Genomic DNA, 25,547 nt, shown 5'->3' with positions numbered 1-25,547 from the left:
CCCTACAGGGCTGGGAAGATGTGTCTCAGGAGAAAAACACACCCACGCATCACCCAACCCTTTCCATTAACACAGAAGTCTGCAGCCAGCCTCCCATTCCTATTATGAATGGTATTTAATTCTCCTTTACACACGGGTTGCCAATAAAAGGGCCCATTAATAATTTACAAGCAATAAAGAGTACAGCTCCCATAAAACGAGGGTTGGTTGCAAGCTTAGTGTCAGTCTGGCTACAGCAGGGTGTTTGCAGACAAACTGTGTTTCCTGCTCCACGGGGCAGGAGGTGAGGTAGAGAAGGGAAAACAGAGGAGATGAGAGAAGGGTTTTAACACACTAGACGCATGCACGTGTAAGATATGCTCTTGCTCAGCCTTATCTCACATGTTTTCCTCGTGTTCCCAGTTTCACCATGTACCAGAGCCAAAGGCTCAAGGTGATGGGGAACAGTCCATGAGATGTCCAGCAAGAAGATGGAAGACTTCTCTCCAATCAAATATGGAAAGCTCAGGCTGGTGGGTCAGCATGCTTTACATCCTCAACTCTTCACAGCCTCAAGTGGACCTTAAAAGCTACCTGGTCCCATTGCTGCCAGCATCCCCTTGGAGAAAGAGGACGTGCTACCTGAAGGACAGCTCCTGGGGAAGGCTCTGTACCTCCGGATTCAGTCATCACCATCCTCAACCCACAGTGGGCGGTTTTGCTCCTGGAAGATGCAGCTCCGCACCACCTTGGGTAGTTCTTCTGCGTGGCTCCAGGCATGGGGCTCCACACGTGCCCAAGAGCAGGGCAGAGCATGGAGAGCCCGCTCAGCACCACGGCATGCCTTCAGCACCTCCGCGTCCCGCTGGCCAGGCTGCCCCAGCAAGCTCCTGGGGAACAAGCAACAAGTATCACCTTCACATAGACAGATGGAGTTGCAAAACACCGGTGTTGCCCCAAACAAGAACCTTCTCATGTGCACCCAATGTGATTTTTTGCCTCTTTTTTCCCCCCCACAACAACTAAAACCAACATACATGTATCTATTGCTGCCAACCCCTCCCCTTCTGAACAAAGGTAAGAGGGGCTATAAGAAAGAACTGGACAGATTCTTTAGCAAGGTTTGTTGCAACAGGACAAGGGGAAATGGTTTCAAAGTAAAAGAAGGAACATTCAGATTGGGTATAAGGAAACAGTTTTTATGAGAAGGGTAGTGAAGAACTGGATCAGGTTGCCCAGTAGTGTGGATGCCCCATTCCTAGAGACATCCAAGGTCAGGTTGGAGGGGCTCTGAGCACCTTCATCTACCTGTAGGTGTCCCTGTTCATTGCAGGGGAGTTGGACTAGGAGACCTTTAAGGGTCCCTTCCAACTCAAAAAATGCTATGATTCTATGATTCTCCACACTCCTGCGATACCCTCCATCCATCCACATGGTCTTATCTTACCTGAACCCCCTGACGTTCTTCTCAGTGACCTCAACGTGGATAACAATGGGGTATATCTCACGTTTAATTAGATCTCTCACACTCTGAACTCCCAGCTCCAGCAGGCAGTGTTTATTCTGGAAGGAAATTGAATAGATTTACTGATTTAAGTGGAGAAGAAATAGCTCCAGCTCCTGACAGATGCATTAAATCAAACCCCATACTGTGAAATATCATTGCTTTTCCAATAGTAATTCCATTAAATGTGGGATTTACAGACAAGGCCAAGATGGAAACCAAGAATTACAGAGCAGGGTCACTCACTCCATCACAGCCAGCCCAGGCCAAGGGCCCACCAGATGCCTCACTCAGCCTCAGCCCATCTTCCCATCCCTTTCTTTTTCATTGTCACCAGCAGCCCCACGTTTCTCCATTTGCCTCAACAAAGCTCTTGCTGCTTTCTTTAAAATGAGGAACTCGAAAGCAGGGAAGTCACTTCCGCATATGGCACTTCCCACTCTCTCCCCTACCAGTTCCCATGTCTCTTGCCAGAGCTTGAAAGAGACTCAACGAAAAGCCCACAGTCATTGATCCCCAGACCCAGAGCACCTAGACTCTCCAAATCACACAGTCCTATAGTAAATAACTGCCTTCCCTTGTCCCACCCTTTTTTCCCACCTGAACAGGGTACCCCATCCCAGCCTTCTCTCTCCAAACCACTCAGCACCTTCTGCATTGCCTCCTGGATCATGCAGACTCGACTGCTCTCCCTTCGCTCCTGGGGGGCATTTCTAGACACAGGGGGCTCCTGCACATGGGCAGCACTGGGGTCAGTCAGCTTCTCTGCGAGAGAAGAGGGAAAGAAGAGATGAAGAGGGAGGAATATCCTCATCTCCCTCTTGTACAGTTTACCTTAGATCCTGCATGCTTGCTGTGGTGCTGATGCTCATTGAATTCAGTGTTTATGGATTCTGGTGAGCAAGTCTAATTATACAGCATTACACGTTGGCATGGATCTCCTGCTGCTTTCTGCTTGCAGAACAAGCAAGATATCACAGCTGAAGACCTTGCAGGGCAAGAGCAGCTCTTGTGTTGTGGTACAGCAGCAGCCAAAGCTGTCTCCCACATCTGACCCCCCTTCCACACTGCTCCAGCCCCTCCCTGATGAAATATAGCAGAAAATGAATGACTTTATTTTGCCAAGAAATATTTCTGCTAGGCTGGTGAGCTGCATGAGCTCACAGGTGACTGGGGAAGAAAGGAGAGCACACATCTTGGAGTAGGAGATTGGGAGGAAAATGGGGAGCAAGCTAAACCTCCTGCTGGTGGCAACTCAAGTCTCCTCCCCCTGCTCAACTGCTCAGAGTTGGAAAGATGGCACCTCAGACAATGCCATGCAGCAGAGCAGCAGGAAGGTGATGCTGAGACAGAGAACTGGGTGCAGAGCTGGTGGGACAGTGAGGTCTGGCATGGTCAGTGCATGCCATATGCCCCCAGTAATTCCAACAGAATACAAGGCAACTCACACAGAGACCACAAATGGGAGTAGGATGCTCAGAATCCTAGTATGGCTGAAGTAGGCACCCCAGCTGCAGTAAGTGGCTTTGAAGCATGTTCCCATGCAATGTGAAGGGGACCCTGCAGAGGGCTCAGTAGGACAGGATATATGGTCAAGTCACTCAGTTAAGAAGCCCAGTTGCCAGATTTTGAAGAGCCATAATTTTTCAGCAGAATAGCTTTTTCACCACCCCCCAAAAGTATATCAACTCATTTTTCAGTCCTGCAGCTGTCAAAGTGTGAACTCTAAACATTGGAGAGAGATGGGAAAAGGAGGATGAAGAAGGGAGGATTTGTCTTTTGTGAAAATGCTGCATGGGAGAAAAGCCTTTTCCCTACATCCCCCTACAGTGGTGTGACAGTCTCAGGTCACTGGTGGAAAGAAGGATAATGTCATTCCCAGAGAGGAAGGGCAGGAGTGAAGTCAACCTACACATCCTATCTCAGGCAAGGGCTTCAGCCCTGGAAAGAGGCACCAGAGCAGCAAGGCAGTGCCACCACCACCCGCTCAAGGAAACAAGAGGATCTCCATGTCTCAGAAGAGCAGAATGGAAGGCTGGCCTCCCTGAAGGCCAAAGGGATAGGATCCAGTTAAGAACAGGAGGGAATACCGAGCACTTGGCCCAAAAGCTGGATCAGTGGGTATCATCTGGGAAGGCTGACATACCCCCACAGTTAGCCGCTGAATATGCACCTTGTGTCCTCTCAAAGAATCCCATGAGTACATATCTCCTACTTCAGGACTTACTCCTTGAATTGGACTCTCCAAAGCCTCCACAGAAATGACCTCCTTGAGTGGCATCTTAGTTTCCTACCTCATGGCTAGGAAGTGACAGGAGGTAGCAACGTGCAAACAGCCCCTCTTACTTAGAAGCAGGCCACTTGCATACTGTATGTCACTTAGCCATGGGCTCCTAAAACAACTTTGTGTCTGCTACTCTTAGCTGCCTACCTGCTGGGCACACGTGGAAGTCCAGGCGAGAGGTGGGCAAGTCCAGCAGGTTCCTGATGAGCCGCAGTGCAATGCAGCTGGGTGACAGCACCACAGGACGGGGTGTCTTGACCACCACAGGGTGCACCAGGCTGTAAGGCTTCAGGCTCCTGTCTGGGTTTGAAAGACGGGAAGAAAGAAGAGAAAGTCAAAGGCGAGAATTTGAGAGAGCAGTCTGCTACCATCCCACAGACCATTCAGTTCTTCCTGCACTATCCTCTTATCATCACTCATGGATAAACCTACCAAACATCCTTCATCTCCGGGAGAGACCCTTCCCTGGTTACATCACTGCCTTAGCTCTGACAACCCTCTTTCCATTTCCTGGGCTTCACTGGCGCTGGACAGCAGCAGTGACCTAGTGACAATCATGATCTCATCTCTCTCCATAAAACCCTAGAAGACCCCAAAACCTACAGAAGCATTGGAAAGCCCCAGAAAGCCTAAGAGTGGGAGTTTTAAAATATGAACTGGCTTCTATAAATCTCATTAGAAGAGCAGTAAGAAGGGCCCTGGCCAGAGAGACTGAAGCATCCCATTTGCTGATGTCCTTTCACAGGGGATGGCTGGATCCCCAAAAGATGATGAGGTAACACACTAACAGCTCACCTGGACAGGGGTCCAGCCACAGCTGCTGACAGGGCTGTTCTGGGCCCTTCTGCTGTTTGGATTTCACCAAGCGTAGTTGGTCCAAAGCCCGTTTCTTTAGCTGAGGAGAATGGGAAGGCAACAAGGCTGAGAGCATTGACCATTACAAAAGTGTGTTACAAAAACTCTCCTCGCTGGCTCCTCTGACTTACATTATTCCTGTGGCCCCTCTGCTGCCCAGGTATGTGGACCTTCTCCTGGATCTTCAAAAGCTGGTGTGCCCTGAAAAGACAGTGGTGTTGAACTCAAGCAATTCTAGAGACCTCGGTGACCAAAGCTGGCTGTGATGCTCTATCCCAAACCCCACAGGCATATCAATACCCTCACTCAACCTCCCCATCCATCAAGGGCATCCAAACACTACAGCACTGGTCCCCAACGTACGGTTTAAGGTTTGTAAATCCCACACCATGAAAAGGCGAACCCACAAACTTCTGAACTCCTGAGGAATGCTCACCACAAAGAAATGGGGCAAGCACCCCATGTACATCCCTGCTTTCCTCCTTCCTCTCTTACCTGCTGTAGTTGGGCACTGTCCCCTTGTCCAAGTCCCGCATGGTCAAGGGATCGACACGGGAACAGTACCACTCTAGTCTCCCCTTGTACATGGTATCTGTGACATGCAGGATCTCCCGACATTTGACACACAGTGCATAAGGGTCTGATGGCTCCAGGAGGGACAGGTTGGTACGGATGTAGAATGAGTCTCCAGAAAACTTCTTCCCTTCTTCCAGGGCTTCCCGTAGAGGTTGGTACCCTAGAGTAAGGGATATAAGTCACTGTCATGGTAGTCTACTACAATACAGACTACTGTGGGTAGACTGTAGACAACCATAACCAACAAGATAGCCAAGTCTCCAGCACAGCTCTGATGTTATGCATCATGATGGGGGTGCAGAGGCAAACAGACAGAAGGTCTGTACCTCCATCCTCTAACTCAGGACATGTGACACCAGACAAGCATGTAACCAGAGTTATGGCCAAGCCCAGTATCACATCTAGTAGCCCAGGACCAAAAAGAAGAGAGAAAATAGCCAAGATTTACCTCCAGAGCTGGGTGAAAGGCCTACAAAAGGAAGCAAAGAGCTCAGGCTGGAAGGAAATCCAGCTGCCAGAGCCTTACCTTGCAGGTCCAGCTGGAAGACAAGGCTGGAGGGTTCATCCCAATGCAGCAGGCTCAGGTAGGCAACCTCACGTGTACAGTTCTCCAGAGAAAGCACCTCTTCCTTCAGTGATGGGACCCTCAACTAGCACAGAATGGATGCTATTAGATCTAGGTTCTGGAAGTGCAGGCTCCCATCAGCTCCTAACCCATCACAGTTAACAGAGATGGTAGAGGCCCAGGGCAAGCTCTGCCTGAGGACAAGCATCCTCATCTGCCTCTGATTCTGTCCTCTGCCTCTGAAACTGCTGCTGTCAGCCACCCCCGAGTTTGAATGCTGGGCTGATATGAAAGCAAACACGTGCACAAACACGTGTAGGAGCAGAGGCAGGGAAACTGGGCTATTTTCAGCAACAGGTGGGATATCAATTCAAGCACCGTGGCTTTATTTAAAGTGGTGTCATTCTTGCCAAAACAAATGCCCTTCCCTCCTTCCAGGAGATCACTTCAGAGCAGTTATTCTCTGAGAGGGTCATGAAAGCCTGTGAGACCTCTCTCCAGAATTGATTGTTTTGCAACAGGCATATGCAGGATGCAAACTGCTCTGCAATACTACAAGGTGACAGGCAGCTCCAGGAAGACAATGTCACATCGCTGCCTAAATCCATGTGGGTCCTTTTTTGTTTTCCCCTCTCTCACCTGAAGGAAGCATTTCAGCAAGACTGAGCATCATCACATACACTGGCATGTTTGGGTGCAGAGGCCTCTATGCCTGTTCATGTTGCATAAAGCTCTAGGCAAAGAGCATAATTGGGAAACAAGAGAGATGGAGGAGGGCTTCAAGTGAGCCAGAAGCCAGTTTGCACTGGGGCTCACTCCACGCTCCTTGCATTCCAGGCCCACTGCACAATCTCCAGCACGATCCCATTCCCAGACCCACCTCAATGAGCCGGCACCCTTCCCTGAGTCCTGTGCTCTCGACTAGCGAGCCTGGCTTGACCCACTGGACATAAATCCCCGTCCTGTTCCCTCCAAGGATGGAGATGTCTGCTCCCAGCCTCTTCTCATGGGACAACAGGCTGTTGGGGTGACCCATACTCGTGAGCTGCACCACCAGTGACCTGGCAAGGAGAAACACCAGCAACTGAAGCTTGCTGCCTTTTCCAAGGACTAGATTCCCATGCCTTATCACCAGGGCAGGTGCATAGAGTTTGTGAATCCCCACATCCCTCTCTACTCCACCAAACCCAATACATTTCTCTTCTCTCTTGATATCAGGGAAGGACTTGCAGGACAAACAGCCTCCCAGGCATGATTCCTCAGCACCATGATATGTTCCCCCAAGCAGCAAGTCATGGTCACCTCCTAGAGATCTCCTTGTGGCTGGTAAGCATGGACAAGCAAGTCTCTGACTTCACCCTGGTGTATGTGCTGCTGGAAGAGGAGGAGAAGGCCCCAGGTGGGATGCTAACAAAACTGTTGCCTAGGAAAAAGAGCAAGAGGGAGAGAGGGCATATCACCTCTTGGAATGCTATTCTATCCCTCACCCCACCACTTCTTCCTCACTAAACCCTTTGGGGAAGGTACCTGTTGTATCTTCCATGCTGCTAAAGGAGCCACAGGACAAGCTGTAGAGGAAACACAATGGTGAGATGAGAGGTAACAGCTATTCCAGAGCCTGTTTGCATCCCATTCTCAACCCAATACCCGCAGCTTTCCAACAACTCTCACACAGAAGTTCTCACCTTCAGCACCCACTCCAGGTCCCTCATAGCCAACCTGCTCACTCTGGCCCCCACAGACCCCTAGATGAGACACCAACTCAAGCAGTCACCTTTTGTAGGGCATGCACCTATCTTCGCGCTGCCGCCGAAGGATGGAGCCAATGCAAGGAGGGAAGGGGAAGGTAGAGAGGCGGTTGATGTCCTTCTCGCTGTCAGGAGTCCCCTCCTTGAGCAAAGTAAGAGAGAGATGCCTGTTTCCACCAGCTCCTCTCCTTCCTTTGGGCTATGTTGCTCCTGGGGTACCTCTCTTCAGAGGTACCCTAACACCCAGGGGCATCTTGCTTTCCCAAGGAGACAGACATATGCCACTGTGTCCCCATCTTTTTGCCATGTACACCTCCCAGGGTGTGATTACAGGGCTTTCTGGGGAGAATAAAATCCTACACGAGAATACTGATTTCTAGGTTGCCAGACGTGGCACTGAGGGACATGGTTAGTGGGAACGGTGGTGATGGGTTGATGGTTGGACTAAATAACCTCAGTGGACTTTTCCAGACTAATGATTCTATGGTTCTATGAGTTTTGCTTGCCCCACTCTCCCACCCAGTTGAATGTAGCACCCTGCCCTACACCAAGCCTTCCACCAAGCCACAGCCCCATGGTGTGTCCCTGCTACCCTCAGCTCAGTGCCAGATCCTCATGGTACAGCACTTACCATGCTCTGAATGGCAGAGTCCCCCGGGAAGGTGATGGCAGAAACACCCAGTGGGTCTGTGAGTCCACTCGTAAGGTCAGAAGGCTTGTCCACAAGGCTCCATGTGCTGCTGAGGTTGGAGCAAAGGGAGTAGGAAGAGCTACACATCTGGGAGAGAAGGGACCCATCATTTCATTGCATTCCCCCAGAGATTAACCCTGTCCACAGCTTGCTTTCCTCTCCAGCACTGCTCACCTTGCCCAGGCTGCGGTTGCCTCGGCACCGCTGCAGCTGTGCCTCCAGAGTGCTGTTCAGCCCTTCCACCCGGCTCAGCTTGCTCAGGAGCTCATCCCTCTCCTCCTCCAGAGCCCGCACACGCTTGCGGTACTGATCCTTCTCGATCAGGCTCTGGGAATATTGCAGCTGCACCCCATCTCGGCTCTGGATAGCCTACAAGAAACCAGGCTGGGGGTGAGGAGGACCGCACTACAAAACCCGCTTCCCACTGATAGAGAAGACTCGCTGGGGAAGGAGAGGTACCCAGAACAAAGCCAAGAGCCCTGATCCTGCTGGCAGGCAGAGAGCACTTTACCTGGTCCCGCTCTTTCTCGATCTCCTCCAGCTGCAGCAGCACCGTGTTCATGCGGTGCTTGTAGAGATCGCAGTCCTTCTGCAGCGTTCGATATTTCAGCTGCAGGTCTTCCACCTCCTGTAGGTACTGGCAACAGTGAGCAGTGAACATCAGCCACTGTCAGAAGTGACTGCTGTGGCTGCATGCAAGGAAGAGGATGGTGATTTTTACCTTATCCCTAAGCTCCTCAGCCCACTGCAGCTCACTCTGCAGGGAGTTGAGTTTCTGGCAGAGGTCTTGCCGGTCATCTTGGGCTTCCTTCCAGTCATGCTCCAGGATGTCCAGCAGGATCTGCTCAGAACCTGGCACTGGGACCTCACCTGGAGTCTTAAGAGATAAGGAGATGCCTTCACCACACTGCCAGCACCTCCAGCACAGCCCAGTCCAACAGATGAGCAAAGGGCAGAGTTGAACAACTGCCATTACCATCACTGAAGCTTAGACACCTTCAAAACTCACCTGGACATGACCCTGGACACCCCACTCTGGTTGTCCCTGCTTGGACCAGATGGATGCAAAGCCCCCTGCCAACCCAAACCATTCTGCCCCATGGGGTACCTGCAGCATGCCCTGCAGCTCCTTCAGTGATGCCGTCAGCCGCTGATTCTCAGCCCACAGTTCAGACACAGCATCAGGGTGGCCCCGCTCCTCTGCCTCCCGTTGGGGCATAGTAGATGCTTGTTTCCTCAACAGGCTGCACTCCTCCTCCAGGCTGGTGACTTTGCACTTCAGCTGGTCCACCTGTGAGCCAGGGAGAATACAGAGCCTGACACATGTGCTCTGGAACTTCTGCCACAGTGGGAGAATGCAAGCTGGGCAGGAAAATGGCCTGAAGGTGAGGAAAGCAAGCTGGGCAACCACATAAGGGAGAATCACAGAATCACAGAATCACAGAATCACAGAATTATAGGGGTTGGAAGGGACCTCTAGAGATCATCGAGTCCAACCCCCCTGCCAAAGCAGGCTCCCTACACCACGTCGCACAGGTAGGCGTCCAGGCGGGTCTTGAATATCTCCAGAGAAGGAGACTCCACCACCTCCCTGGGCAGCCTGTTCCAGTGCTCCGTCACCCTCACCGTAAAGAAGTTCTTGCGCACATTCGTGCGGAACTTCCTATGCTGAAGTTTCAGCCCATTGCCCCTAGTCCTGTCCCCACGTACTACTGAAAAGAGACCAGCCTCGCCACTATGGCTCCCACACCTCAGGTATTTATAAACCTGGATCAAGTCCCCTCTCAGCCTTCTTTTCTCAAGGCTAAACAGACCCAGAATCCTTCAGCTAGGGCAAGGTTAGCACACTGCACACAAAAGCTTTTCCCTGCAGGAGAGGAGAGGAGGGTGCACATGCATCAAATTTTTGCATAAGCACTTTCGATCTCTGAGTGCTCTCTTTGTGCAACAACTTTCTTGCTACCTTAGGGCATCCACTATGCAACTGGCCTTGACACTGCATGGACCAGGGCCCCCAGGTGTGCTAGAAGGGCTGGTAGCTGGGTGTCTCCTTGAGGGCTTCCCAGCTCCTGGAGCTGCTGAGATACACATTCACAGCAGAGTGCCCTGGTTTCCACGGGGTTTCTCCACCCCACTGTTAGTATCATAGAATAATTAAAGTTGGAAAATACTAAGATAATTGAGTCCAATCATCACTCCATCCCCATCATGCCCACTAATCATGTCCCTCAGCACCACATCCACATGGTCCTGGAACACCTCCAGGGATGGTGAATCCACCACTTCCCTGTGCAGGCTGTGCCAGTGCCTCATCCACAAGCAATTCACTTCACTGCTCAGAGGAGGCCTAGGAGAATGAGCGCAGGCAGGAACAACAGATAAAGGGGATGTAGGGGAGGATTCTGGCAGGAGCAGAATGAGACAGGGAATGAGAACTGCAGGGCTGCGTGAGAAGCCCAAAGCAGCAGGGAAATGCCAGGAGGCACCTCCTGGAGCTGAGTTATTAAGAGGTTCCAGGTATTTTGGTCCTTGCCCAGACAGGAAATGGGTGCATGTTTGCTGGAGCTGAGAGCTTGGCAGCTGGAGTGCAGTGTCATGAATTCTTTCAGGTATGTTGCATGAGTCTCAAAAACGTCAGCAGAGGACGAGGAGGCGGTGGGGAGTGCCGGGAAGGGGGATGACACTTGGCCAAAGCGCTGCTACAGGCAGCAAATCCAACCCCTGCCACAAACAGGGGCACCTACAGCTAGATCAGGTTACCTAGAGCCCCCCCCCAGCCTGACCATGAATGTCTCCAAAGGGCAAGCTGAATGTCCCCCTGGGCTATACAACCCCATTGCTATAAGACCCCCTTGCCCCACTGATGAGCCATCTCCCAACACCCTACCAGCAGTTGCAGGTCACGGCTCCGCAGTACAGCCATGTTCTTTTCCTCACAGAGCTGTGCATAGCGCATGGCCATCATGTAGTTCTCATCCTTCAACCTCAGCAGCTCTACACTGTTGGAATCCCACTCCTCCCGCAGTCGCTGGCAACGCTCCTGCACCTTCAGGAGCTCCTGCAACCGCTGCTCCAGCCGAGCTTGCTCTTGTTCTAGGGTCTGGTTCTTTGCCTGGAGCTGGTGTTCCTTCAGCAGGTGCTCTTTCCGCTGAGCCCTCATCTTCTTCACCTCCACCAGCAAGAACTGCATTAGCCCCTCAGGGCCTTCTTCATCTGGAGGAGATGAAGAAGAATCAGGTACTGGCTGCTGAAATGGGTAACTCACAAAAAGGGTACACATCACATCACAGGGTACCACAGCCTCCTGGAGGTGTGCAGCCTGGGTTAGCGGCACCACGGATCATTACACACACGCATTTGGCCCCCTTGGTCCATTACATGCACGCATTCAGTCCCCACCCTGCCAGATCCAGAGCAGACGACTGTCAAGGTTCCTTGCACATAGATAGCACAAACCAGGGATTTATGCATACACTCGCCCATGCATGTATTTCTGGTCCTTCACATGCAACAGCTGAAGGGAAGACAAGCACTGCCCCTACCCAGGATCATGGAGCAGCGCTGGGCCGGTTCCCTCCCTGTTAGTCGCGTGTAGTGCTCTGGGTAGTAAAACTCCAAGGACTCCAGGAAGGCTTCGTAGCCTCGCTTACCCCGGCGCCGAAGGATGTCCATCAGGTAACCTGGAAGAACAGATAAGGAGTTAGGGCAATACAAAAAGGTATCTCCACCACTTCTGCTTCCCTCCATGAAACGGTTGGGTTGGAGAAAGGAATGAGGTGGAAGCATTGCCTGCAAGTCTGTGCTTTCTCCCACCTGTCTGGTTGCTTTTGCAAGGGAATCGGCATGAATTCAGCACCTCCTCCTCATCCTGCTCATCTATCACCCGGCACTGGCGCAAGTATGGGGTGAGTTTTGCAGGGTTCAGGGAGCGGGTCAGCTGGTGCCGTGCACTCTCTATCTTCTCCCAGAGGGCATCTTCTTCCTCTTCCTGCTCCGAGAGGCTGCAGTCTTGGAGAGAGGCATTCTCCAGGGCTGGGAGGATAAAAGAAAAGAGAAAATCTGAGGAGAAATGGATGAGCAAAGGACAAAATACATGGGAGGACAAGTCAAGGCATAATTCTGCAAATGCTTCAGTCATCAACCAGAACTCAGATGTGTCAGAAGTTATTTTACAAACAACTCTGTCCAGTAGGATCTTAGTGGGCTCAACTATTGTCTTATACATGCAGGAAGCAGTGAGACATAAGGAACTTAGGAGCACAGACTATAAAAAGGCTGGGGAAGATATCATCTTCACCCCACAGTGTTCTTAAATCATAGAATCATTAAAGCTGGAAAAGACCTCTAAGATCACCCAGTCCAACCAGCAGCCCATCCCCACCATGCCCACTGACCACTCAGTGCCACATCCACACGGCTCTGGAACACCTCCAGGGATGGTGACTGCACCACCTCCCTGGGCAGCCTGTGCCACTGCAGCATGGCTCTTTGTAAGAAGAAATTCTTCCTCATATCCAACCTGAATCCCCCAGACCATTACACATCTTTCCCCGTTCCCCCATTCCTGAGAACTGGAAACTCAAGTATAAGAGTATTTGTGCCTGAGACATGTTTCTCCTACTGTGGTAGGGTTTCTCTAGGGATCCATTTGCCCTGTGCATGCCCCCAAGCATCAGTGACTGAATTGAAGTTCTCAAGAGCAACTTGGCTGCAGGTAGCGGAACCAAAGGGGGATGTGCACATGTGTGCAGAGCACTGCAAATACTCAGCAACAAGGCAAAGCTACAAGGCAATCATTCTGTCTTTCAAAGCAAGAAGGACCTCCTGAAGTCAATGGGCCAAAGCCTCTGCAATGGGTGAATGTGCTCCATGGATGTAGCAATGGAGCAGGTATCCATAGGGAGCTCTCTTCTCACTCAGGTATCAACCCAAACAGCGCGTCTATTTTCAGTTGAGAAACAACACTCAAGACACCAGCCAGCACAAATCATTTTATAGCTGGCAAAGTACGGCCAACTCCTTCACAGAGGGTGCCACCACCTCCTATTGTGGTGCTGGCACCAAGGGCAGCTTTCCTACCCCAGCCACGTCAATATCCGCAGCAGCAGCCATAAAATCATAGAATATCCCAAGTTATAAGGGACTCATGAGGATCACTGAGTCCAACTCATGCAGTGCAGAGGTTCGTGTTGCATGAAGGCAAAGGGAAGAAAATCTCCCTCTCTTTTTTCTTTTATCTTTTTTTTCCTCTGGTGTTAGGAATGGTATCATACTATTTCAGATGGCCAACCAGCACAGCAAGGAGGGTGGCTGAGAGAGGTGTGCTGAAGTTAATCCTCCAAGCAGAACTACAGAAGGCTCGGGATCTGCTGGGTGGAGGATAACAGGACCAGGGGACTCTCAAACCCACAAAAGATCCTCAAGTGTCTGATTGCCAGCACCAAAAGGCTTAGGAGCAGAACCACTGTTACAGATCTGGTTCATCCTGCTGACAAAGAGGCTGAACAAAGAAAATAACCTGCATTTCTTGCAGAAACAGGCTCAGTCCCACAGGGAGATGAGTCTACGGGAGGATGCAACAGAAGCCGTGCTGTTCTGAGCCCTGCTCCTCGGGCTCCGAGTCAAAGTTTATGCTTTCAAATCCAAGTTTCAATCCACAAAACCCACGGCTGCTGTGCGAGAAGCTTCTAGGCAGGCAGGGCCGGGCGGAGGGCTCCTCCGGGATCGGGGTGGGGAGCGCAAGGCAGTCAGAAACCCGTAGAGGGAAAGAGGAACAAACCGAGCGCCACGGCCGCCCAGGCAAAATCTGTACTCGGGAGCAAAATCTGTACTCGGGGGCAAAATCCACACTCGGAAGCAAAATTCACACTCGGAAGCAAAATCCACGCTGGAGGACAAAGGCAGTAAGTGGAGGGGACGCGCTCCGAGGGCTGCGGGGGGGGGGAGGATCAGCCTTACCTGCCATCCCGTTCCGATCTGCGCGCCCCACTCCGCCGCTCCCGCCCCGGCAGGTGTGCCTGCAGCTCTCTCCCCACCCCGCTGCACCTTTCCCCCTCCCTTCCTCCCTCCTTCCTTTCCTCCCTCCTCCGTACCCCCCGGCAATGTAAAGCCCAGCCCTGTGCCCTCCCCTCCCCGACACTCACCGGCGGGGCGGGGGCTGCCTCCCCTCGGCCGCTGCTCACCTGGGGGAGCCGGGAAAGGGCTTTGCTCTGTCTGTGGACCGTCTGTCTCTTCCAGCTGCTTCTCCGGACTAAAGCTGATCTCCGGAAGGATGTGGTTCACCAGCAACTTCTCTTTTGAAATACGACTGCTTTCAGATCCCCACAGTTGAATTGGGGTACCCGGTGTGGCCTCCCTTGGTATGAAGAAGGGCTCTTTTGTTAGAAGGGCTCCAGAAATTGGATCCTGAACTGCCCAGATGTAGGGCCAGTTCTGGATGGAAAAGGAGTTCAAGCAAAAGGAGAAAATGGGGGTGGCTGGGAAAAGCCTGATGAAGGTCAAGAAGAGGTGCTCCAGCTTTAATTTCAGTCCCCAGTCTTCAGCAATGTGTGCAAGCAGAGTTGGGTGTGGAGGCATCCCTGGGCAGTGTGACTGAGCCCTGACCCAGCACAGGGCTCCTCGGCCAGAAGGCTTTCCCCAGCCCAGCTCCAGCAGGCACAGCCACCCCAGGAGCAGAGCTGGAGCACCCCAATGGGCACACAGTGGACAGCTCTCACTACTGCCATGTTTCTTCTTGCCTAAACCAGCCCCATGCCACTAGGACAAGGAGGTGTCTGGAGAGATGGAGAGCAAAGAAGCCGAAGTGTACAACAAGCTCTAGGGATGAATCAAGCCTCCTGCCCTAAAGGAGCTGCAGGTTTCACCCTGGACCCCAAATCACAGAATCACAGAATTGTTTGGGCTGAAAGGGCCCCTTAAAGGCATTTAGTCCAACTCCCCAGCAATGAACAGGGTCACCCACATCTCTATTAGAGTGCTCAGAGCCCCTCCAACCTGACCTTGGATGTCTCCAGGAATGGGGCATCCACCACCTGCATGACCCAAACCTCTCTGTTTATCCAACAGGGGCTGGTGGAGGCATTTCCTCTGGTCCCCGCTGTGTTATTTTCAGTCAAGCACAACCCCATCTGAGACCAGTTTTGAGACTTGCTCCCAATATTTTCCTCTGTACATCACACAGCTTCACTGCTTTTGCTGTTACACACCCGTTGAGCAAACACCAGGCACACGCACATGCAAGGCTTCTGGCAAACACCGCCTCCTCTTGCAAGGCATCTGTCTCACCTGCTGACACCCGGGTGTTTGAATTTGCTGCTGACTCACCCATTCCCCCTGTTAGGGGTCCCCCTCTCTCACACTGCCCCCTCCCTACGGATGCAAGACCACCAGCCAGGTCCCCAGGCAGGACGTGGCCCATCTCCAGCCCTTACCTCCAGCCAGAGGCGTCCAGTTGTAAATGAGTGATCAAAACAAGTAGGAGCAAGGCTGCCTGCAGGGAAGGGTTCTGACTCAAGCCCTGTCAATTTGTGCCTGCTAGTTATTCTCTTGCAAACATCCCAGGTCTCTCTCTCTCTCTCTCTCTAGAGAAAAGATTTCCTGAGCAGGATATTATGTGGTGATAGAAGATAAGATCTTCACCCCTTACAATAAAAGCCCCAAACAACTTCGGTTTTTTTCTCATTCACCCAGACAGAAGCAAACTTAAGGAAGGCTCTCCTCCACCCACCCTGACCCCACCGGCAATGGCTGCAGTGCTTTGTGACTCAGAGCACACGGAAATCAGACAGAGCGCTTCCCACATGGAGCATTATCTGTCGCATCAATTCTCAGAGCTGGGCAGGAGCCTGGAAGCTGCAGACCACCCCAAAGGCCAACAGAGAGCTCCTGAGAGGAGGGAGATGTCCCATCTCATGTTTTGGCCATGGGACGAAGGCACAGTGGTGAGGATCTTGCCCTTTGGAGGACAGCTGTGCCAGACGGCCCACTTTCAATCACAGAATCAGAATATCCCAAATCAGAAGGAACCCATCGGGATCATCGAGTCCAACAGGGCAACCTAAAAATCAGACCAGTGTGTCCCACTGTCACCACGTCACACGCACTCACAGCCAGGTGTCACGTTTCCACATTGGCTCTATCAATAGTGCCAACTCCTGTGCTGATCTGGTTGACTTCACCCCAGGAACGCCATTGTGCACACTGTTGTCTGGCCGGGTTGGTGGTTTCATGTTTTGTTTTGTTTTGTTTCTATTTCTTTGTTTTTTTCTTTTCAAATCCTGACCAAAATAGTTGCACAGTAAGACTTTCCAAACACCGCCGGCTCGCACAGGAAACCTATGACAAGGCCAGCTAAATGGTGAGCCATACAGTGTTTCCACCCAGAGAGGAAGGGCTTAGCACACGTGGCCCACAACACTATGAGGTCTACAAACCTGCCCAGAATCCTCCCACCTTACACGAGCTAATCGCAATGCCTTCAATAAAATACTTCATGTTTTCATAGCACCATAATATGGTAGAATGGCTTAGGCTGGAGGGAATCTTAAAGATCACCCAATTTCAAGCCTCTGCCACAGGCGGGGTTGCCAACAACTAGACCTGGCCCATCAAACCGTATTATTTTTCTCCCAGCACAGGGATTTGGGATGATTTACACCTTCCAATGATTCTTCAGGAGGGAGGTTTGCTGAAGGCCCAGCTGGTCTCCACGGTCAAGTTCAGAAAGCTTGAAACCAGCCCCCTGAACCATCCCTGCCAGTATTGGCTGCTCAGCACCACTCTGTGTCACAAAAGCTCACAACAGTTTTGTTCCTCTGTGGAACAAATGCTCAGAAGATGCCGTGAAACAGAATTCTCGATTCCAGCCAGGTCTGATCACTGTCTCACACCAGCTTAACTAACAGACGCCAAAAATAAGAAACACTTCTATTTTTCCTACTATCACTCACGGAGCTTGGTGCTCACACTAACAGCCTGTGCAAAGGCCCTGACTGCTCATCTCCCCAATGCTTTTCTGGGTCACAACAGGACAGCATTGGTTTCCTCTCTTCATGGCGGTGCAGATGTCTGCAGAAAAGGCGAACAAGGCCTTCATGGCAGGAAGGAAATGCATACATGTGTATGGAGATAGGAAAACAACCGAATGCTTCCTTCGGTATTCCTCCCACTCACACACACACCCATTGCCTGGAGCTAAAAGAGGCAGAAGCGTGTGGGAGCTCCTTGGTTAGGTGTTGGCAACACACCTCCATCCTCATCAGGTTGCCCAGGTGTGTGGGGTGGCGAGTGAGAGCTGAATTAGAGCAGGCTCATGGGATCCAGTCACTAAGGTGGGCTTCTTCACTCTGAAGCTGCCCCATGGCCAAGGGCCTCCATGCCAGCAGGCTGGGACTGCAACCCAACTGCAGTACAGCTCCAGCACACAGCAGCTCATTAAACCCATTCAGTTTCCCTCGGTGCTTTCCTTGCATGCTGAGGCTGCAGCCACCAGAGGTCAATGTGACCACATCAACCTCAGCCAGCTGGTGGGTGCTGCACGAAGCCCTTTGAACTCCAGGATAACAAACAGGGATTGTTTTCTACCTCTGGGGCAATAACCGGGGTAAATTTTTAGGTACACCAACATGCACAGCCCCAGCACTATCGTGAAAAACAAGGCTGTGTCCCCAGTTAGCATCCAGCAAACACTGTTCATTGAGACCCTGCCACTTCTCCATGGTCTTCAGGACCCCACAAATGCTTTGGCCACTCCAGACACATCTCCTACTGCTGGTTTTGGTGGCATTCAGGTGATTTACATCAACCTCAACCCTGCTCTGTTAGCAATAGATGGAAATGGGCTTTCTGTTCTTTCTGACCATCACTGCTCCTCCCTGGGGCACAAGGTCTGTCACAGGAAATGAGATCTGCCACAAATACAGGCTGGTTGAATTAAATGAGTAGCTGACCTGCATCCAGAGGGCAAATGGGCCAAAAGGGCAGGGGCATGAATCTGTTTTAGAAGTCAGACAGCGATGATGGCACTGTGCAGAGCAGAAATCAATATGCCTAGATAGCTCTGTAGCATTCACCTGCACTCCTGCACGTACTAGTTATCTTCCCTCCACTCCACCTATGTCCTCCCCTAGGCCTCAATAAGTGCTGAAGAGGCTCTTTCCATCTCTTTCAACCTGGTTCACAAAAGGTGAGCCAGCTGCCCAGACCGAGCATGCTTCCATCATCTCACGTGAGCTCACGCTTAGGATGGGAGTGAAGATAAACCAGAATACAAATCTCATCTTGTGTTGGCAGGGCAGCTGAAGTCAATGAATGGCACTGAGACGGTGAGAATTACAAGCAGTAGCTCAGATAGCATCATACCAGCTGGTTGTGACTAGTATGAATTCAGAAGAATAGAATATCTCCAAGAGATCAGACACATCTCTGGGAGCTCTGACTGCTTCAAAAATACCCCTGGTCCCCTGTGTAGCTTGGATGGGAAAGAAAGATAGAGCATATCATGCAAATACTGCTTTGATCATCTCCTCCTCCTCCCCAAGATGGTCAAGATCCCAAATGGCTCCTCCTTTAGTGAGGCACTGGAACAGGTTGCCCAGAGAGGTGGTGGCTGCCCTATCCCTGGAGATAACTAAGGTCAGGCTGGAGGGGCTCTGAACACCCTGATAGAGATGTGGGTGTTCATTGCGGGGGAGATGGACAAGATGGCCTTTAAGGGCCCTTTCCAACTCAAAGATTCTATGACTCTCTCCTATGCAGGGACATAAGCACATCCTGGGGTCTCTGGCATCCAAAGTCCCCGAAAGCAGCTGTCAGGCTGAGAGTGGCCAGATGTTGATGGAGGAAAGGCAGGAAGGGACGCTGCCATCTCAGGTGAAAGGACAGGATTCATGGTGTCAGAGAGGGAAGATGCTGCCTGCCCAGGCCACCAGCAGTGTTTTTTGAGCACCCAAAAGCTCTCTTCTGCTATGGTAGGTGGGGCTTTGAGTGCATGGGATGCCAAAAAACAAGCATGTTGTTTTTTCTCCCTGCACCTTCTCTATGCCTTCAGAAGAAACTGCCAGAGGAGAGATCTTAGCTCACCTGTGCGCTTGGCCTTGTGGTTCATGGTTTGGGTAACAAACCCCAGCTTGGTGGTTTCCAGCCTTAGGAATACCTGACTGCTGCAGGTAGAGCAATGCAAGTGCAAGAGACAGGCATGCAGAGATGTTAGAATTACAGAATCATGGAATGGCTTAGATTGGAAGGGATCTCAAATTTCATCTAGTTCCAACCCAATGACCACTTAGTTGCTGGGGTTTCAGTATGGCAGGACTAGGACAGGACTTTCCCTCCATAGCTGAAGGGCAATCCTGTCCAGGACGTAGAAAGGAAAAGAGCTGAGCTCCAGCTAAAGGCAGCCAAGTCTCCCTGGAGGGGAAAGAGCAGCAAAGTGCCACCCATACCTGTAACACCACTGCAGAGCCATAGGGTGGCACCACCCCACCGTCCTAGCCCTTGGGGAGGTATGTGCCTGGGGAAGTTCCAAGGCCAAGCCCAAAAGCTTTGGGTCAGCGTGGCCTCATTTTGGAGCCCTTACAAAGGACGTGGGGAGCTGTGCCCAATTCCTGCCACACAGATCAGATCTTCTAGGGCTCCTTGCTCTTTTCTGCTGGGACCCTTCCCAAGTCTCTCCACCCTGGAAATTCTGGATCCACACCAACTCCTTTCCTTTAAAGGTGCCATAACTCCCTTCTGTTCCAATTGGCGTTACCTATCAGGATATGCTCTCCAGTGGTGGAGAGCTAGAGGTGGCTCTGCACAGCCCACCCCTCAACCCACATTTGGCACTGCCGAGGGCTATCGAGGGGAACCAAAGCTGACAACCTGATAAAGCTGGTGCAGACCTGACCAAAGCCAGATTGTCTGAGTGCTGGAGGTAAAGGAGTGAGCACAATTGGGACCTTATTTCCTTCTCCAGTTACCACCAGGGCCTCTATTCACAACCTGCAGGATGTGGCTCTAGGTGACATGGGAGGTTCTGCAGCCCTTCTGGGTGCTGAGTGCTGGAGCCATCCTGGTTAAATGCTGTGTTACCTGAACGCTTCCCCTACCCATTCCTCCACACCTGGCATTCCCAAGGCCAACACGTAGATGGGATGCAATAAGATCCATGCCTCACTTCCTAGGGAGCCAGCTCCGGCTTGCCCCCCTTGACCCGACCTCAGCAACCCCAGCCTTTGTGGTGCAGGAGCTGGATGCCCACACACCCTGGGGTAGGGTTAGGGTTAGCCAAGACTTCCTGCAGGGATACAATCCCCAGCACTCGCTGGAGCCTGCCCAAGACCAAGGCACTTTCCGAGCCCTTTCCCTTTCTCGAGGGTCTGTGAGTCACATAAACAGGAAAAGCCTGGCTCTCCCCCTCCTCCTCTCCAACATGATGCAAGACCCCGCACTGGGTGGCTGGCCCCCACGGGAGGAGCTGCCACCGGCCCCTGACCTCCAGGCTACGCATTTCCTGCAGCAGCTGAGAAGGCAGGCGAGGCCCCTTCTTCCAGATGCTGGGGCTGGGCATAAGGGGTCTGCTGCAGGCCAGTCCAGGGAAGAAGAAGTCATGGTGTTCACCCTACAGCAGCCTGAGGGATGAAGAGATGCCAGATGCCCTGACAGAGGTCGGAGCATCCCTGAGACCCATCAGAGGAGAGAGTGGCTGAAATGACAGGGTGAAATGACAGCTCTCTGGCCCCAGCCATGCAAGCCCTTCTTTATCTGCTGGCACTTATTTCTGAAAGCTCTGCGGTCTTCCCTCCTAAAACCAAAGGCATCCACGCCAGGCTGGGAGGGCGTGCACACATGAGCAAAGCAAAGCAGAGCCCAGAGCAGTTAACCCTCGGCAGATGCAGCTCTCTGGATGGCAGCAATAACCCATCTTTGCTGGACAAGAGGCAGATCCCCCATCCCCAGGTCCGCATCCATCCTTTCCCACCAGGCTCCATGCCAGTCCCAGCAGATGCGATGTATGGTGGCTGCTCCTTACTGCCTGGCCAGAGGCACAGAATGGCATCCCCAGCTCGAGTCTTCTTGCATGCCTCAGTGCTGATTTCCACTCTGCCCTGGAATGCGCCCGGCAGCAGCATGTGGGAAAGTGGAGTCAGCAGAGACCTTGGATGTGTCAGCTCCCATCTGAGTAAACAAGAGGAGCCCTGGCAATCATTCAGCCCCAAGCATCCGAGACCTTGGGAAGGAGTATGGAGATAGGGAGGTGCTTCTTTCCCCTTCTTGCTCAACCCCTGTAGAACATCTCCTAACTTCTGCCCCACCTCTGGTGCTCACCCCGCTTCCTCTTACCCCACATATAGAAAAGCATTGACCAGGGAGAGGCAACTCCAGCACAGGGTGGTCAGATCAGAAACTGACAAGGAGGACAAGGATGGTCTGGTATGGAAGGGTTGGCTGTCCAACCTGCAACACACACTCATCCGTGTCCCTTGGTCACCAACATGCTGGGATGCCAAATTTGTCCTGCATCATCCCTGCAGGTTTCATAGTGCCAAGGACGAGGGAAGTGTTGCCCCAGTGCCACCTCCCACCTCTTGTTCCGTGACCGCCATCACCTCCATCACCTCCTCTATAAGGTGTGCCTACATGAGACTACTCCTGATATAGGGCATGGGGTGCAGCAGGACAGAGGGACAGGCCGGGGAAGGCGGCCCACATCCAGCCAGCTCTCCTGGCGTTGTCCCCAACTGTCTCCTTGGGGCGGCCGAGGCCATGCCTCCTCCTGGCCGGGAGCCCGCATCCCCTATCACTGCTGGCCAGGCGCTGACGCCAAGAGAATGAGCCATTGTTTCCCAGCCCCGCAGCCTCTTCCTGTCCCCGTAGGGCCCAGAGACAAACAAAAGCGGAGCCAGACTCTTTGGGGAGGAGGCCGGGCCTGCTCCCCTCCTCCAGATCCCGCAGCAGCCCCACAGGCAGCAGACAGACGGATGCCCGCCTTGGGGGAATGGGCAGGGACACCCCTATTTTTAGCTGCCTCTGCACCCCACCCCCTTCCTTCCGTGGCCAAAAATATGCAAGCTGGATGGACAGGCAAAATCATTAGGATTAAAGAGCTGTCCATGCCCCATTTCCACCCACTCCCCTATTTTCCCTTGGAGCAGGGCAGGTTCCTCCTGTATGGTAATCTTCTCAATCCATGGATGACTTCTCTCTCCATCCCCATCCTTCCCTATTGTCCCCACAACACTGCCTTCTTTCTATACACCATGCCCTTCCTCATCCCCAAGCCTTGCTCCCAATCATCTCCATGGACATGCCAACCCTGGGGACCTGTTCCCTTCTCTTGGGACCCCCAGCTCCCCTTTTCCTTCATTCCTTTGAAATCCCCCAGACGTGCTCCCCCTCCTCATCCAGCCAAGGGACCACGCTAAGGAAGGGCACACAGACCCACAGAAGAACCTCTCTGCAGAGAGCTGCTTCTTACTGCAGGGAGGAAAGCTGATGTCTGAGCCCACCCCCGAGTCCCTCCTACACCTCCATAGGTTTTGTGAAAAGGAACTGGAGAATCAGGTGGTGGGAGATGCAATATCCATATTTATACAGATATTTGCATTGCCTTTCCCAGCGCACAGAATCACAGAGGTGATTTCCAGGCTCTACAGGCAGCTGTTAAAGGATTGCTTCTGCCTTATGCAACAACCCCCTTCCCTCTCCCTCCCGTGTCCCACAGCATCCATTTTCTCCCTTCTGTGCCAGAGTTTGCATCTCCATCTTCTACCCGCAACACTCCCATGTGCACAAGCATGAGAGGAGAAAGCCATGGGCAAAAGGGGTGAAGAGGATGAAAACATCTGGAATAGGAGGAGATAGGCAGAGGGCAGGGAAGCAGCAAGCCTGAGAATTTGTCCCTACCTCCTCCTGGGCTTTGGTAAACACCAAGGTTTAACATTCCTGGCCCGACTCCCCAAGAAGAAGCACCCTCTCCTTTACAAACCAAACAGCAGGATATGATTGATCCTATTCCCTTGATTTCCCCCTGCCCCAGAGCAGAAATTGGCTCCTACAGTGTCAAATCAGCCTTCTGTGGGTGCATTTCTGCTGTCTGCTTTCCATCCATGGTGCAGCACAAGGATCCTTCTCCCAGGCATCATCACCAGGTTGAAGGACCACCATCCCAATGGAGAAACCAGGGGGCGATGGCGATGTGGTACCCACAGAGCTGGCATCAGAGCAGGGAAGTAGCAGGCAGATGCTAAAGGGTACCACACTGGATTCATTCATCACCCACCTTGGGATGTGCTACCATCCCAGCCTGCTCATCGCAATGCCACAGTGAATGAACCTGAACCCACAGCGGGATGCACATCCTCCTGGCCTCCCATTGCAACAGAGGCTTGCCAGCATCGCCTCCCAGCCCGCGCAGTATGCACCCTCGTGGTTGCTGTGAGAAGAATGGAAACATCTGGAGGTCGCCCACAAACGAGCAGCACTCCCAGTTAATGAGGAAATATGAGCCGGGGAGCCTAGGCAGCAACAGGATACGGGTTGCTGGTGTGCGGAGCAGGAGCCCCTTCTCGCCTGCCCTCCCCTCTGCAATCCTTTCCCAGCACGTTTCCAGCAATGGGGCTTAGGAAGAGGTATAGGCAACCAGGGCTGGATGCCCCATCCCCATGTTGGGATGTTCCCACTACATTCTCCCAAAGCAAAATGGAAGGAGCATCTTCATGTCCTGAGAAAGGTCCTTCGCTGCCTCCTTCACCACACCAGGACACCCCATACCCCCGCATCCCTCACTCCGTCCCTGTCACACCAGCAACACTTAAGCCTTGCAGTACTCTGCCCTAAGGGTAGAGCACTAGGAGGAGGGGGGGGGGGGGTCAATTTGCACAGCCCCAACTTTGATGTTGCAGGAATCAAAGCAAACATCACCAGCACCCAGGGAAGCTGCAGGGCCACTCGTCTGCTGAATGATAAGCTGGATAGCTGGTCTCTCTCCACCATGGTTAGACTGGTAGCACTGCCTGGGGTGTTGCAGAAGGATGAAAGGCAGAGGTGACTCAGGGTAAATGAGGCAGCTGAGTGTCTGGGGCAATGGGGCTGGGAGGGGTCCTGCCATTAGCTATCGCTCTGGGCACCCAGGGGTTCTGCAGTGGCTCTGCAAGACCATCCAGACCCACTACTTCTCTTGCAGGGACAGATAGGGGCAGATGTACAACAGGAGAGGCTGGGAAGCAAGTTTATACAGATTCACTTTCCAGGCAGCTCAACAGACAAGGAGGGGGACTGAGGAGGAAACAGCCCAAGCCAGGGTATAGTGGGGCTATTCACATCACTTTATGTCCAATGGAAGGGATGAGGGCTGAGTCCTAGAGTCAGAACTTAGCCTACAGGTCTCCAAAACACTTCAACGTCATCCCCAAAGGGACAGCTAGCTTGGCTGTCATGGACACAAAACCACAAGGTTTGTGGAGAAGGAAGAGGGGGTTTCCAGCTGCTTTCCTGGAAACAGAGCATGGCCCAGTGCACAGAGATGCTCTGAGCACAAGCGAGGAAGAGAAGAAAGGAGGAGGGGGCAACCCACAAAGAGCTGAGCGTGGCCCCTGCCCCATCTGGAAGAGATTTGTTCTGCATTCCCCAGCGGAGTCAGACACTGCTCCCCTCCACAGCCCCCACCACAGGGCACTGGGATGAGGCTGAGGGATGAGATGCCCCTGGGAGATAGCAGAGGGAGCCTCTGCAGTCCCACCACCTGTCTGACGTCCTCTATATGTGCCCACTACAGCTCCAGCAAGTGGGGACAAAGTAGGTCATGGGTTCTTCTCCTTTCCTCACTGTTGGCATAGCTTAGTCCCCATCACACCTGAGCTCCCTTCACCCTCCAAGCTGCGGGCCCTCTAGATATACCCCAAAAGTTGGTGTTTTGGGGGTATTTCAAGCCTCATACTCATGATCAACATTGCAACCATTCCATTTCACAGGGCAGAAGCCTGAGGTTGAAAGGCTGATGCTGTGCCAAAACCCTACGGCTGCCTCTAAGCAATGAGCAAGGCACCCAGCTGCTCAGCCCACAGCCCCTGGGAAGTGGCACGAAGCCTATCTCCAGCAAAGAGCTTCCTCTCATTATCACGAGCAGCACACATGCTGCAAACAAACGTTGGGTTATTCACTGGGAAGGATAGTCCTCAAGAAGCAAAAGTGTCAGGAGAGGTTCAAGACAGAGAAGTCTTTCCATCAGTAGTGGTGGTCCTAGGTGAGAAGCCGTGGTCTCCTTCCTCCAGAAGCAGAGCTGGAGCTGAGCTGTATGACCAAGAACGTGTTGTCCATCCTGCCCAGGGCCACTCAAGCCAAGTAAGAGGCCAAGCTCCATTTCA

At 52.4% G+C, this 25,547-nt stretch overlaps 1 protein-coding gene across 1 annotated transcript; it reads right to left on the bottom strand.

The window, feature by feature from the left end:
- Nucleotides 1-157: 157 nt before the first annotated feature.
- CARD10 (caspase recruitment domain family member 10) lies at nucleotides 158-14,778 on the bottom strand. Its single transcript, XM_072330930.1, has 21 exons — nucleotides 14,346-14,778; nucleotides 12,016-12,234; nucleotides 11,745-11,882; nucleotides 11,090-11,415; nucleotides 9,311-9,493; nucleotides 8,924-9,079; nucleotides 8,714-8,839; nucleotides 8,377-8,571; nucleotides 8,143-8,289; nucleotides 7,538-7,653; nucleotides 7,291-7,331; nucleotides 7,066-7,186; nucleotides 6,644-6,824; nucleotides 5,725-5,848; nucleotides 5,118-5,358; nucleotides 4,754-4,823; nucleotides 4,563-4,662; nucleotides 3,915-4,067; nucleotides 2,133-2,248; nucleotides 1,427-1,542; nucleotides 158-869 (listed from the first exon to the last, which is right to left on the bottom strand). Exons 1-21 carry the CDS (start codon nucleotides 14,776-14,778, stop codon nucleotides 662-664), a joined length of 3,510 nt encoding a protein of 1,169 aa, XP_072187031.1. The 3' UTR covers nucleotides 158-661.
- Between the last annotated feature and the right edge of the window lie 10,769 nt (nucleotides 14,779-25,547).

The sequence above is a fragment of the Excalfactoria chinensis genome, chromosome 1 (genome assembly GCF_039878825.1).
Source record: "Excalfactoria chinensis isolate bCotChi1 chromosome 1, bCotChi1.hap2, whole genome shotgun sequence".
Classification (NCBI taxonomy): domain Eukaryota; kingdom Metazoa; phylum Chordata; class Aves; order Galliformes; family Phasianidae; genus Excalfactoria; species Excalfactoria chinensis.
The sequence above is the reverse complement of the archived record's forward strand: the minus strand, read 5'-3'. Positions and strand labels throughout refer to the sequence as shown.

Excerpts from the sequence above, each read along its gene's own strand:
- CARD10 (XM_072330930.1), bottom strand. The coding sequence starts at position 14,778 with ATGCCTCCACACCCAACTCTGCTTGCACACATTGCTGAAGACTGGGGA. Across the intron at positions 7,654-8,142 it reads ACTCTGCCATTCAGAGCATG|GAGGGGACTCCTGACAGCGA; the intron begins GTAAGTGCTGTA and ends ACTTTGCTCAAG. Across the intron at positions 4,824-5,117 it reads ACAGTGCCCAACTACAGCAG|GGCACACCAGCTTTTGAAGA; the intron begins GTAAGAGAGGAA and ends CTGTCTTTTCAG.